Source organism: Rhineura floridana, chromosome 9 (assembly GCF_030035675.1).
Source record: "Rhineura floridana isolate rRhiFlo1 chromosome 9, rRhiFlo1.hap2, whole genome shotgun sequence".
NCBI classification, from domain to species: Eukaryota; Metazoa; Chordata; class Lepidosauria; order Squamata; family Rhineuridae; genus Rhineura; species Rhineura floridana.
Genome location: NC_084488.1, coordinates 38,018,296 through 38,033,239, shown reverse-complemented (window position 1 = coordinate 38,033,239; position 14,944 = coordinate 38,018,296). Strand labels below are relative to the sequence as shown.

Genomic DNA, 14,944 nt, shown 5'->3' with positions numbered 1-14,944 from the left:
CTTTCCTTTTCCTCCACTCCACCACACAATCCCCACATCAACATGAGGGGCATTTTACTGGTCACAGATAAACAGCAGAACAGCAATTTTCCAAGTAAGAGTACAGAGATAAGCAATCCTTAATTTGTTTAGGAAGCCTATTTGTGTATGCTTTGCATCTTTTTTGCATCTTTCTTGCATTGTCTAAATATAGCTGAGCTCCCTTGGAATCATGATATCTTAAATGGTATATATATTATTGGCTGAGGTTCCATTTATATCTCAAATAACCCCTGTTTTAAACAGCTGCACTGGTTGCCAGTTAGTTTCTGGGCCTAATTTTTTTTTTTTATAATAATTTTTATTATTCAAATTTTAAACACAACAAAATCAAACAACAAAAACAAAAAGAAAAACTTGACTTCCGATTTGTCACAGATCAGCTATAAGTATATAATATAGATCAAACCTGTCCCCTAAAACATACGAAATTCACTTTTTTCCATAGTCTATCTTAATTAATCGTCAAATCCCATTATCATCATTTCATTTTTTTCTTTCAACAAAAAGTCCAAAAGAGGCTTCCATTCCTTAAGAAATGTATCTGTCGTTTTTTCTCTGAGAAGGCATGTCAATTTGTCCATCTCTACTAAGTCCATTAATTTCAATAGCCATTCTTCCGTTGTTGGTATTGATTCCATTTTCCACTTTTGTGCATATAATAATCTTGCTGCCGTAATCATATATAATATTATTCTTCCATATTTCTTTTCCTTTTGTTTATCCATAAAACCCAATAAAAAAAATTCTGGCTTTGACTGAATATTTATCTTTAAGATTTTTTGCATCATCTGTGCCCAAAATAATTTTGCCTGTTTACACGACCACCACATATGATAAAAAGATCCTTCTTGTTGTTTACATTTCCAACATACATTAGAAACATTACTATACATTTTTGACAACTTTTCTGGAGTCATCTACCAACGATACATCATTTTATAAAAATTTTCTTTAAGATTATAGCATAATGTAAATTTCAAACCTTTTTTCCACATATTTTCCCATTGATCCATTTGTATATTATAACCAAATTTTTTTGCCCACTTGACCATACACTCTTTTACTTGTTCTTCTTCCATGTCCATTTTCAATAAAAATTTATACATTTTTGCAATTATACATTCATCATTTGTACACAAACCTATTTCAAAATCAGATTTATTTATTTCAAACCCATACATTTTCTTATCCATTTTATATCTTTCTAACAGTTGTAAATAGGCAAACCATTGAGAACTATATCCTTCCTTTATTAGTTGTTCTCTCTCTTTCATTATATATTCTCCATGCACATTTTCTAATAGTTCTTGGTAAGTTAACCATTTCTCTTTTCCAGCCATTTCTCTTCTATAAAATGCTTCTTGACTTGAAACACATAGTGGTATTTTCGAAAAAAACCTTGTTTTGTATTTATTCCATATTTTCAACAAAGGACGTCTTATAAAATGATTATTAAAATCCACATTCACTTTTACTTTATCATACCATAGATATCCATGCCATCCCCACTTCAGGTTGTGACCCTCCAAATCCAATAATCTTTTGTTCCTCAATACAATCCATTCCTTTATCCAGACTAAGCAACAAGCAGCAAAATAAAGTCTCAAATGTGGTAATCCCAGTCCTCCTCTTTCTTTGGCGTCTTGTAATAATTTAAATTTAACTCTTGGTTTTTTCCCCTGCCAAACAAATTTAGAAATATCTTTTTGCCATTGTTTAAAAGGTAAATCAGAGGATATTACAGGTATTGTTTGAAATAGAAACATCATTCTCGGCAATACATTCATTTTTATTACAGATATTCTACCCATTAATGACAACTGTAATTTATTCCATTTTAACAAATCTTTCTTAAACTCTGTCCATAATTTTTCATAATTATTATGAAACAACTTTGAATTTTTATTTGTCATAATAATACCTAAATATTTCACCTTTTCTATTTTAAAATCTGTCTTCTCCATTAATTCTTTTTGATCCCTTAACGATAAATTTTTCACCAACATCTTTGTTTTTTGGTTATTGATCTTAAATCCTGCTAATGGTCCAAATTCTTTTAGTTTATCCATCAATGCTTTAATTCCTTCCAAGGGATTTTCTAATACAATTATCAAGTCGTCAGCAAATGCTCTCAGTTTATATTCCTCTTTTTTTATCTTTATTCCCGAAATCCTTTTGTCTTGCCTTATGTCTCTAAGCAGCACTTCTAGAACCAAAATAAATGAAAGAGGGGACAGTGGACATCCCTGTCTTGTACCCTTTTGTATTTCACATGAGTCCGTTAAATCCCCATTGACAATTATCTGTGCCTTCTGTGATGTATAAATCGATCTGATCCATTTTATAAAATTATCTCCAAAATCCATTTGCTCTAGAACCTTAAACATAAATTTCCAATTCAGATTATCAAATGCTTTCTCAGCATCCAAAAAAATCAAAGCTGCTTGTATGTCATTTCGTTGTTCTAAATATTCCAACACATTCAAAACATTCCTGACGTTATCACGTAGTTGTCTTTTAGGTAAAAACCCCGCTTGATCTTCCTGAATAAATTGTTGCAATATTATTTTCATTCTTTCTGCCAAAATCATTGTAAAAATTTTATAGTCATTATTCAATAAAGATATCGGCCGATAATGTTTTGTTTTAGTTAAGTCCTGCTCCTCTTTCGGTATTAGTGTTATATTAGCATTTTTCCAACTATCCGGTATCTTCCCCTCTTGCAAAATTGAATTCATTGTACATTGTAAAGGTGACAAGAGTTCCTCCTCCAAACATTTGTAATACGCTGCCGATAATCCATCCGGTCCTGGTGCCTTTCCTAGTTTAATTTTACTTATTGCATCGGATATTTCTCTTAACGTAATAGGACCATTAATAGCTTGTCTCTGAAAATCTGTAATTTTAGGCAAATTCTGTTTAGATATATACTCTTCTATTTTTTCAGAAGGAATTTCCTGACATTTGTACAACATTGAATAATATTGATGAAAAGCTTTTTGGATTTTTACATTGTCTGTCAACATCTCTTCTCCTTCTTGTATCTTTAAAATGAGGTTTTTTTGTCGTTCTTTTCTTAATTTATATGCTAGCAATTTCCCCGGTTTATTTGCAAATTCAAAAGTCCTTTGTTTAGTAAAATTTAATTCCCTTTCAATTTCTCTAACTGTCAACATTGACACTTGTTTCTGTAACATTTTAATTTGATTTATAATAAAAACTTTAGTTGGATTCTTTTTCAATTCTTCCTCTTTTTGTTTTATTTCTTCCAAAATTAATTGCATTTTCTGTTGTTTCTTCTTTTTTAGTTCAGAAGTGCATTTAATAAAATATCCCCTCATAAATGCTTTACTTGTATCCCAAACAATATTTTCCTTTGTATAAATTATGTTCAAAAAACTCTTTTAATTTCTTCTTACATTCTTGCACTACTTTATCATTCTGTAATAAAGATTCATTTAGTCTCCATCTAAATCCAAGATTTTTTTTAAAAAAGTCAATATCACAGGGTTATGATCCGAAAAAGTTTTTGGTAATACATCCATCTTGGAAATGTCTTTCACTAAATTTTTAGACATCCAAATCATATCAATCCTCAAAAATGTTTTGTGTCTTTCTGAAAAATATGGAAATTCCTTTGCATTGTCATTTATATATCTCCAAGCATCCACCAATTCTAAATTTTCCATCAATTCAAAGCAGATCTTCGGCAATTTGCCCTGTGTCTCTTTAATATTTTTCTCAGAAAGTCTATCCATTTTTGGTGAAATTACCCCATTCCAATCACCCATGACACACCAATGATCATATGCAAACTCTGATAATTTTTCCATAAGTCCTGTATAAAACCTTGTTTTATCTTCGTTGGGGGCATAAATGCCCACTATCAAAAATTTTGTACCCTGTATGGTGATTTCAACTCCCACAAATCTGCCACTATCATCCAATAATATCAATTTAGGAGACAGTTGTGAGTTAATATAAAGAACAACACCATTTCTTTTTTTGGATCCTGCCGAAATAAATTCTTCACCCAAATTTTTACAGATCAAATATTTAGAATCTTTCTTCTTAATATGAGTCTCTTGTAAGCAAATTATATCCAATTTTAATTTTTTCAAATAATGAAATACTTTCTTTCTCTTCTGCGACGTATTAGCTCCATTTATATTCCAAGTTAGATATTTGTAATCCATTTTTAAACATGTATTTTAGAAAAGTCTGTACCTGTTGCTCCCTTTAATTCGTCATCATCCTTTTCTTCCTCTACCTGTTTCTGTTGACTTTGTTTCCCAGGAATTATATCCATGTCTTTAAGTTTGTCTTCTTCCATGTCTTTTGAAGCTTTTCTCAAGAAATCCCTTGCTTTTTGAACAGTATTCAATCGATACTTCTGTTGTCTAAATGTAAAAATCACTCCCTCTGGAACATCCCATCTAAATTGAATTTTACATTGATTGAGTTTTTCTGTGAAGAAAGCGTATTCTTTTCTCTTACGTAGAAGTCTAATAGGAATTTCCTTCATCACCAATATTTCTTTACCGTCAATTTTGAAGACATTATTAAAATGATGTTGCAAAACCATATCTCTGGTCCTCTTTTTTAAAAAGTAAAGAAGCACATCTCTTGGGATTTTTTTCAATGTTGCGTATCTGGAATTAATTCTATAAACTTTATCTATTTCAAATTCCATCCGATCTTCATCCCAGTCCAAGAATTTTACCAAGGCACTAACAATTTTCTCTCTGATATCTTCACCTGTTTCCTCAGGAATTGCACGGAATCTCAAGCAATGTTCTTTGTCTCTGAGTTCCATGACAGCAATATAGTCCAATTTTTTTTCCAATTCTATATTTAAAATATCTGTTCTATTCTCTAAGGTTTGCACCTTGTCTTTAACATTTTTTACTTCCTGTGTTAGTTGCCCAATTGTGACTTTAATCTGATCCACTTCTGTTGTGATATGATCTTTTAAATCTTTAAAATCCTTTTTCATATTGCGAAATTCACCTTTAAGTTCTTGTCTGTCCTGTTTCATCTCTTGTTTCATCTCTTGTTTAAGATCAATAATCCCCTGTTTCTGGGCCTAATTTAAAGGACTCACACTAGTGTTTAAAGCCCTCAACAACTTAGATCCCAAATATCTGAAAGACCACCTCCCTTCCAAGAAACTCTCTCTTGTGTTGAGATCAGCAGAAGCGGCCCTCTTGGTAGCTCCACCACCCTCAGCAGTTTGGGGTGGGTGGGAAAGCGCACTCTCTGTAGCAGCCTGTAAACTGTGGAATTCCCTCCCCACAGAGGTGCACGTGGCACCTTCTGTATATACCTTTCGCTGTATGCTGAAAATTTCACCTCTTCACCCTGGCCTTTCACACTAGGGTTGCCAGGTCAGAAGCATCCCAAACCCTGAGATTTCAGAGGCGGGCCCTAGTGTTGTCACAGGAGTGAGCCCTACTGATGTCATAGGGGCAGGCCTGAGTGATCTCACAGGAGTGGGTCTAGTGATATCACAGGGACAGGCCCTAGTGATGTCATTAAGCATGATACATTAAGCATCAACAACAGTTGCTTGGAGCATACAAAAGATGGAGTCTGAGTGGGATGGCTGCTCCAATTATACAGTCTGCTGTTCAGGGATATATTGGTACTATTTTTGCTTATGGACAGACTGCTTCAGGCAAAACCTATACAATGCTGGGGACAAAAGATTGTCCAGGTATTTTACCTATGGCCATCAATGATGTCTTCAATACCATCTGTAGAATTCCAGACAGGGAGTTCCTTCTCCGTATATCATACATGGAAATTCACAATGAGACTATACAGGACCTACTGTGCAGCGACATTAGGAAAAAGAAGCCATTGGTTGTTCGTGAAGACATCAATAGGACTATTTACGTTGAAGATCTGAGTGAAGAGGTGGTGGTTTCTCCAGAGCAAGTTTTGAGCTGGCTAAAGAAAGGCAAAAAAAACAGGCACTATGGTGAGACAAAAATGAATGAAAGAAGTAGCCGTTCACATACCATCTTCAGAATGATAATTGAAAGTAAAGAAAAGACGGAGACCTCTAGTTCAAACTATGAAGGGGCTGTCATGGTCTCTCACTTGAATTTGGTAGATCTGGCAGGAAGTGAAAGAGCTAGCCAAACAGGTGCTGAAGGGATTCGACTTAAAGAAGGCTGCAATATAAACCGGAGCCTCTTCATCTTGGGCCAAGTAATCAAGAAACTTTGTGACGATCAGTCTGGAGGTTACATTAACTACAGAGATAGCAAGCTGACGCGGATTCTTCAGAATTCACTAGGTGGAAATGCTAAGACAGTTATTATCTGTACAGTTACTCCAGTATCCCTGGAAGAAACTCTTAGCACCCTCCAGTTCGCTAGTACAGCTAAAAAGATGAAAAATAGCCCCAAAGTAAACGAAGTTCTGGATGATGACGCCCTTCTGAAGAGATATCGTAAAGAAATAGAAGACTTGAAACGACGCTTGGAAGAAGTGTCATCACACTCTCAGCTAACGCAGATCCTAGAGAAGAACTCTCTTCAAAAAGAACAGCAAGAGAAAATAAGGAGTCTCACTGAGATGCTGGTGACAGCATCCTCTTTTGCACAAGGACAAGAGTTAAAAGTTAGAAGAAAGAGGAGAGTTACCTGGGCTCCTGGAAGTCTCGAAGGAGGGGAATGTTTCCTGGAAGACTTTCCCACAACACCCAAACACTTTAAAGCCTCTTTGTCTTCTCTAACAGAGATGGAAGAATCTGTATCCTCGGAGTTCTCAGAATATGATGATCAGTACATTATAGCCGGTGCTATAATACCTGAAGAGGAGTGGATTCCAGCATCTAAAGCTGGTTTGACTCATAAAGATTTTGCAGATTCTGTCGTGCTTTGTGAAAGCCTTGCAGAGGAGAGGGATAATGCTGTCACTGAACAGAAAGCCATGACAGCAAAAGTTGAGAACCTGCAATTGGAGAAAGAACAAATGGCCTGTGAGATCAGAGAGCTGAAGGAGAAAATATCCACTGATGAGTTTGTGTTGCTTGAAAAAGAGACAGCTAAAGAGCAGGAGGTCCCATTGAAATTAATGTGAACACAGCCCGGTGCCTCCTGCCCCACAACAGCCTGGCATGGGGCCTCCCACTCAACAACAGCCACCGCCGCCACGTCCTTCTCCTGCTCCAGGCAAGGCCCAGGTCCCCGAGCCTGAGCTCCCACAGCCGCCCCCCAACATAAACCATCACCAGCAGCACAAGCCCAGGGAGCAGCAGCTGAGTGAGCCCGAGGACATGGAGAGGAAGACAACATTGAAAGAGCAAACAGCTTTGCTGTAACAAATGCCTGTCGCCCTTCTGCGTCTCGGGAGCTGCCGCCCCCGCTAACACCACCTCCTCTTCCTTGGTGGTGCCAATAATGATAATGTCATTTGTTATTTAATTTAATTTTTGTAAATTGTATTGTTTTTATTGTATTTTTACTGTATTTCTACGCCTGTGTTTATTGTTCTTTGTAAGCCACCTTGAGGGCCTTTGGCCGAAAGGCGGGGTATAAATAAAATTTAATAATAATAATAATAATAATCTAGCCTACTTACTTCTGGCAAGAATGGTTTAAGTGCCCTCAGGCCAGGCCAGTCACCAGAAGGACATTGTAGGAAGAAAGGAGCCTAGGGTTGTGGATGGGAGCACTCAGGAGTAAAGATGGATGCCCCTGAAGGCTGCAATTCTAAACACACCTATTAAGGGACTAAGCCCCATAGAACTCAAGAGGAGTTGCTTCTGAGTAGATATGGTTTGGATTGTGCTGTTGGTAAGGCTTGACTAGAGGTCCTCTGCAACGATATCCGTATCAAAGCAGGGTTGGCAACTCCCTGCCTAGAATGCCATGGCATTCAACATGGCTGCTCCAAACCTCTTTACCGACTTTACCCTTTACTTCAGAAAGATGTCTGAGAAATGAGTAAGAGTAAGAAGAGTCTCTACCCTTTTCTGTCTACCCTGTGGGCTACTGTAAACTCATTTTGTCAGCCAACCCAATTCCAGTAAGTAATAATTGACAGAAAACACACATGGTTTGGTCTACCTTCACAGGCAGCACATTGGGAACAATGGTTGCAGCCACACTTCCTTGTATGTGAATTCTCTTTTACCACTATTGGGCAAGAAACAAACCATCATCAACCAATGAGGCGCATCATCATTGGGCTTAAAGGTGTTGAGCTGAGCACATGGAACCATTGTTGTTGCTTCTATGGATATAAGGGATTAAGGTTAAAGGTAAATGAAATGCAAATAGGAAAAGAAAAACAAAAGACAGTGATCCTTTCCTAAATGCAATACCATACCAACCACAACAAGATTCCTATGAGTAAGGCAGACAACTTAGCATCCCACAACCAGTCAGGATTCCTAACCAAAAACAAAACTAAAAAATCCTGGCAGCCAGTTAGCCAAGGTCACAGAAATCCCCATGCAGCACAATGTGACCCGGGGTCTGCAGTTAGTGCAGAATGCTGTGGCATGATTGCTGACATGAGTGAGACCCTTATCAGCACACAATGTCTCTGCTCTGAAATCTGCACTGGTTGCCAATTTCCTACAAGGCCAAGTTCAAAGTGTGCTTTCCATGTTATGGGTGCCACATAGTACTTGTTCTGCTCTTGTAAGAAATCACTCCTTTAGTGTGGCAGCACTAGGGTTGCCAGGTTCAGAGCCTGAGACTGATCCTGTATCTTTAGGAGAAGAGAAAGTCAGCCAGGTGCAGGTGTTCTTACAATACTGTAATGGGAAAAATCACAAGGTGGAATTCTCCCTTCCCCCTGCACAACTTTTAAAGATACAGAAGTCCTCTTGGTTGCCAGGCCCAGCCTCCGAGAGGTCTTCTGTATCTTTAAAACTCCAATTTGTTAAGAGTGATGGGAACTATGACTGTGAGGGGGAAACTACACTTCCCAGGATTCTTTAGGGGAAGTCTTGCACTTTAAATGTGAATTGGATGTGCTTTAAATGTATTGCATGGGTCTACTTAATAAACTTTGCCTGCATGTACATTGTTTTATTTTTATTTTTAAAATAGAAATGAGCAACAACAACAAATGGGCTACTCACCATCTCTCCGCCTAATCTGCTCCTCAGGATGACAACAACAGAGGGGAACCATAACCACCCCAAGCAAGAAGGCACTCTTAAAACATAGAGGAAAAAATAATGTACAGCCATAGTGTAAAATCAAATAGTTATTGGAACATAGTATGAAGAAATATTTTCATGAGCATGACTGTCAAAGATGTTTATTATTTACACAACCTGTAAAGTTATTTATAGTGCAATCCTATGTTTGTTTACTCAGAAGCAAGTCCCAATGTATTCAATGGGGCTTACTCAAACAGCTGTTTTGCAACTGTTTATACTTATTTTTATGGTTCTTGGATTTTGAAGGGATTTATTTCTTATTGTGAGCTGCCTTGGTTTCCAGTCAGCAATCCTACCTCACAGGTTTTTATTTATTTATTATTTGATTTATATCCCAACCTTCCTCTCAGTAGGAACCCAGGGTGGCAAATAAAAGCATGAAAAACACTTTAAAAATAATAAAATCAGAACTTAAAATATATTAAAACAAAACATCTTCAAAAAACATTTTTTAAAAAAGCTTTAAAAATCTTTTAAAAAAGAGTTTTAAAACATGTTTAAAAGCAATTTCAGCATAGACACAGACTGGGATAAGTTCTCTACTTACAAGGCTTGTTGAAAGAGGAAGGCCTTCAGTAGGCACCGAAAAGATAACAGAGCCTGTCTCATCTGAAGATGATATCTGCAGGAGGCCCTCACCTGCAGAGCACAGTGATTGACTGGGTATATAGGATGGTCTTTCAGGTAACCTGGTCCCAAGCTGTATAGGGCTTTATAGACCAAAACCAGTATCTTGAACTTAGCCTAGTAGCTAATAGGCAGCCAGTGCAATTATTTCAGCAGCGGGACAACACGTTGGCAATACCCTGTCCCAGTGAGCAGTCTCACCGCCACATTTTGCACCAGCTGCAGCTTCCAGACAAACCTCAAGGGTAGCCCCACATAGAGTACATTACAGTAATCCAGACTGGAGTTTACCAGTGCATGGACAACTGTGGTCAGGATATCCCAGTCCAGAAATGGCCGCAGATGTCTTACCAGCAACTCTACACTTGAGATATATATTCCAGCTGTGAATTTAATTTATTTTGAACTGTTTTTAATGTTATATTTTATATTGTTGTGAACCACCCTGGGACTTTTTGATGATGGGTGGGTAATAAATTTAATAATAACAATGATGAGAATAATTGTTCATGGTTTTAAACTTTGTATGCTTTTTAAAATTGTATATTTGTTTTAATGTTTAATGTTTTTAATTTTTGTAAACTGCCCAGAGAGCTTTGGCTATGGGGCAGTATATAAATGTAATAAATAAATAAATAAATGTAATAAATAAATAATAGCTTTTTTTGTATAGAGTACTAACACCTTTTTTTTTGCTGCTATTGCCAGACATTTTGTGGTGTCACCCAGGACCGGAGCCAGCCATGACTGTGCACATATGTCTGCCATCAGCCAAGATGGTGGTAGGGGTATCAGCCCCTTAAAGAAGCCTCTGCCTCCATCTTGGTTTATGGTAGTCCTGCATGCGCAGTGCATGCAGCTGCACAAGACAGGAGAGAGGTAGGTGGAGTGAGCAAATGGGTGGGCGGCCTGGAAGCTCCTTCCGTGTGATCCACGGCAGGGAGCGCTACTCTCCCACCCTAACGAGGGGCCCTTTAGGGGCCCTCGGCCAGGGCCCAACTAGCTGCTCTTTGGCGCCAGCCCTGCTGCCACCCACAGGACTTTTATCAAGGTATGGAGTACTGGCACCTCATTTTTTTATAACAAACAAACAAACAAACAATCATGATGATGATAAGAAGTAGCAATTCCAGAAAATTCCTCATCCAAATTCTTCCTTGGATTATAGAGTTCTAAACATGTTTCCAACATAGAAAGTATGCATTAGGAATTGTCTATGATTGAATGAAAAATAATGTCATCATAATAAAAATATGCTTGTTGTTTTTTAAAAATATATTCAAATATATTGAAATATATACATCAAATATTGCATATAATGCTGTGACTAAAAATGTTTACGCTATATACTTTTCAAAGATAAATAAAATTAGCTATTACTTAAAATACATAAAAGTAAACTCACTGATATTTACGTATTTTATTTGTTTATAATTTAATAAAGAGTGCTTGCTGCTCATGTCCAAGTTGCAACAATGATGTTTTTCTTCTTTACATTTAAAATGTGTTAGTGGAGATGGATAAAACACTGCAAAAAGTTAGCTGGATTTGATTGTGAGATTGGTTGCCGTATTTCACAGTGCACAGAAACAGTCTTGAATTCATATAATCATACATACCATGCCATCAAGGTGACTTTTTTTTTTAGTGTTTTATCACACGCATATTGGCAATGAAGGGAGAGAGGAAGAGATGAAGCATCTGAAAGCCACAGCAAACTACATGCACCAAGTTCTTAATTAATTTTAGAAATTCCCCAGCTTCTGTTGGGCTTGGAATGAAGGGCAGCATGAACCCATGGAAAAATGAAGGATCAGAAAGGAGGAAATCATTCTTCTTTAGGAACAATATAAAGGCAAGTTTGAATCTTATAGGAAGTTGAAAATAATTCCATATGGCAAACCAAATGTGAATGTTTCTTCAAGTTACTTGCCTCTAAGTAAAGAGGGAAGCGCCTTTATATGACTCCAAGCTAGTCCTACAATATGCTGGAACTAAAGCAGCAGGTTAAATCAAGCGGAGTGGTTCCCAAATGCCCCCCCCAACCACTTGAAAATTGCTGAGGCTCTTGGCCTACAACTTAATGATTTTTCTGCCTGTTGTAGCAATTGTAATTCCACAGAATACAAACTGTGATACAATAAAATACAATATAAGAAATAAAAGAAGCAATACAAATACAATTAAATATCAATATGAATATGCAATTACGATGGATGTGCCACCTCCCATCTTCAACCACAAATCCACAGACGTGCCACAGACTACCTGAATGGTGCTCACAGACCACTGGTGGTCCATGGACCACAGCTTGGGCACCCCTGATCTAGTGATCTCACCCACTCTCCACTCAAAAGATACATCCTCTTGTTGCACTGTAGAGGTGTCTTTCCTCACCCTCAGAACCAGTGGAACAGTCTGATGCTGGGTGAGGAGTCTGTTCTTGCCACTGAAACAACAGAGTAAGGTGTGTGCCCTTGCACCAGCACTAGGATTCTCAAGTCCAGTCCAATGGTCTGTTGCCTCTGGGCTTTTAGACTTTCCATTCTTTGAGTAATATGTTTTCAGTAACCATTCCATTTCTTATTACAGGCATAACCAGCAGAACAGATTAATTTTCTGTCATTTCCCCGTCCTTGTTATAATCCTTGATCACTGAATAAGACATTAAACTTTTCATATACATTATATTATGCAACTGCTGTATGGAATTAATCTTTTAAATATTCTCTATTTTAGTTGGCTGGCAATTTTATTCCTTTTGAAAGTTTCCTAGGATGATAGAAAGAAAGTCTACATATAGCCGGGCCCATCAAATTACAGAAAACCGACAAGGTCAAAGTAGTGTATTGATGTGTTTCATAAAACGCTGTGGACAATATGTCACCCTGATCCAGAGAAAGCGATTAACACATGGAAGTAGTTTTCCATGGATGTACTAGGAAGTGGAAGCATAAATCTGGTTCACATCTACACTCCATCCCTACCGATAGTGTGTATATTTGGCTGTGTCCCATGCATATGCAAACAGTGATGTGGATGTTTATCTGAATGCACATCACAATGAATATAATGCAGTGTTAGTACACAACTTTTATATTTGGCAGTGCACACATTCTCTGCACACTCCACTGAGTGTTCTGCACACTCTGCACACTCCATATCAGTGTTCCCGATATTCACATAGAACACGCTTACACACAGAGATCATCTTTTTTGGATTAGGGAAAATAAGTCTAATTCCTTCTAAAAATGAACAAAGGAATTCACGATCAGTGGAAGTGACAGACTGAGAAAAAGAAAGATAACATTTGTAATGATCTCTCTGTAGCTAAGACTCCCAAGGCACAGTAGCCAGGCAGGAGTGGTAGTGGTTCAAGCACTATGGATAGCTCCTAAAAGGCTGAAGGTCAGCTAAAGCCTTATGAGTCTCTGCCTCCTGTCCAGCCCTTCTAAGTTCCATCCGCTTACTTGAAAAATGTTGATTCTTAAAGGACCAACCCCCTGGCCTGAGGATGGATATTTCTTCTCTTCATTATGCCCTCCCGGCTTGTACATTTCCTGTACTGCTGCACAGGTGCAGTAGTGTGGGAGATCCTCAACTCCTTGGGCTCAGGGGAAGGTACTTTGAAGGCCCTGATTCTGAGGGCTCCATCAGCTCCAGGCTCTGTGGGCTCATAACCACAAGCCTCAAGCTGACTTCCGGGAAGGGTGACTTAGCCTGTGCCTGCTTTTGAGACGGGCTCCTGCCTCAAAAGAAGCTTATTCAGATATATCAGTCAGATTTTTTTTTTTTTTGACTGATTAAACTTCTCCCGGGTAGGGAGAAACGAAGAGATTAACCTCAAAGCCTATTTTTGTTGGGACGACCAGATCTCATTAATTTATGGGACGAGGTCCAGCCGACGAAGGTGGGACGGATTTTCAACAACAAGCTCTATCTGATAAAGCGAACGTTCATCTTATCTTCTAAGAGAGAACGCACTAACAGGCAAGCACCCTTCTTTCTATATTTTTCTTTTACTTGACTTAAATTGTTGCTGTTTAAAAGAGATTTGCCAGATTGATCGGTTTTTGACATCTCACTGGGGAGCCATAACTTCTCTCTGCTACTCACTAATTAATAGCTTATCTCTGTTTTTGTTGCAAAAAGCTGTCCTGGATTTGCATTCTAAAGATATACACAGAAGAGGGATTTCTATTCCAGATTTTTATTTTGAAGAATATTATATTGTCTGAGACTACTCTCTTTTTGGTCTATTTTATTTTGACGAATCTGTTTCCTGACGACCGCCATTAATTGTTTCGATCCTGGGAACTGCATTTTGTTTACTTAAGCATGGAGAGATAAGGCTGTCTGCTCTGTTTATACTGTGATGTCACCAAGTTTGGAGTATTAACCCAATTGTTGCTGAAATAAGAAGTGGTTTTCCTATATTTTTCTTTTAAAATGGCAATTAAGAAAGTGGCTGAGAAGCTGGAAATAACTATGTTTCAGAAAATAATGGATGAGATTGAGATAACGAAACAAAACCTGCGACAGGGTTGTAAGGAGCTGAAAATTGAATTGAGTAAAATGAAGCAGGAGATTAAAGATATAGGGGTCCCTGTGAGAGAGGTGACCCTGGAAGGGGTCCCTGTGAGAGAGGAGACCCCGGAGATTGGAACAAACGTGGAACAGGAACAAGATTTGGAGTCTATGGACTTTAGAAACAAAATCTATTGTTTGGAGACACAGGAGATTAAAGACATAGGGGTCCTTGTGAGAGAGGAGACCCTGGAGACTGGAACAGGGGTCCCTGTGAGAGAGGAGACCCTGGAGACTGGAACAGGGGTCCCTGTGAGAGAGGAGATCCCGGAGATTGGAACAAACGTGGAACAGGAACAAGATTTGGAGTCTATGGACTTTAGAAATAAAATCTATTGTTTGGAACTCAATGTTATCTCTGAAGAAATTAATGAAGATTCTAGAGATAAAGTTATCAATGGCATGGATAATCTTCTGGACTGGAATGATGTGATGGAGCCCAATATAGAGAAAATCTATGGAATTAACTGCAGCCATGTGACAATGGAAAAACTTTC

General features: G+C 37.8%; 1 protein-coding gene across 1 annotated transcript; it reads left to right on the top strand.

The window, feature by feature from the left end:
* The first annotated feature begins 5,643 nt into the window (after positions 1-5,643).
* Positions 5,644-7,134, top strand: LOC133363643 (centromere-associated protein E-like). The gene has a single exon (XM_061582916.1). The coding sequence runs from the start codon at positions 5,644-5,646 to the stop codon at positions 7,132-7,134; it is 1,491 nt and encodes a 496-aa protein (XP_061438900.1).
* The last annotated feature ends 7,810 nt before the right edge of the window (positions 7,135-14,944 follow it).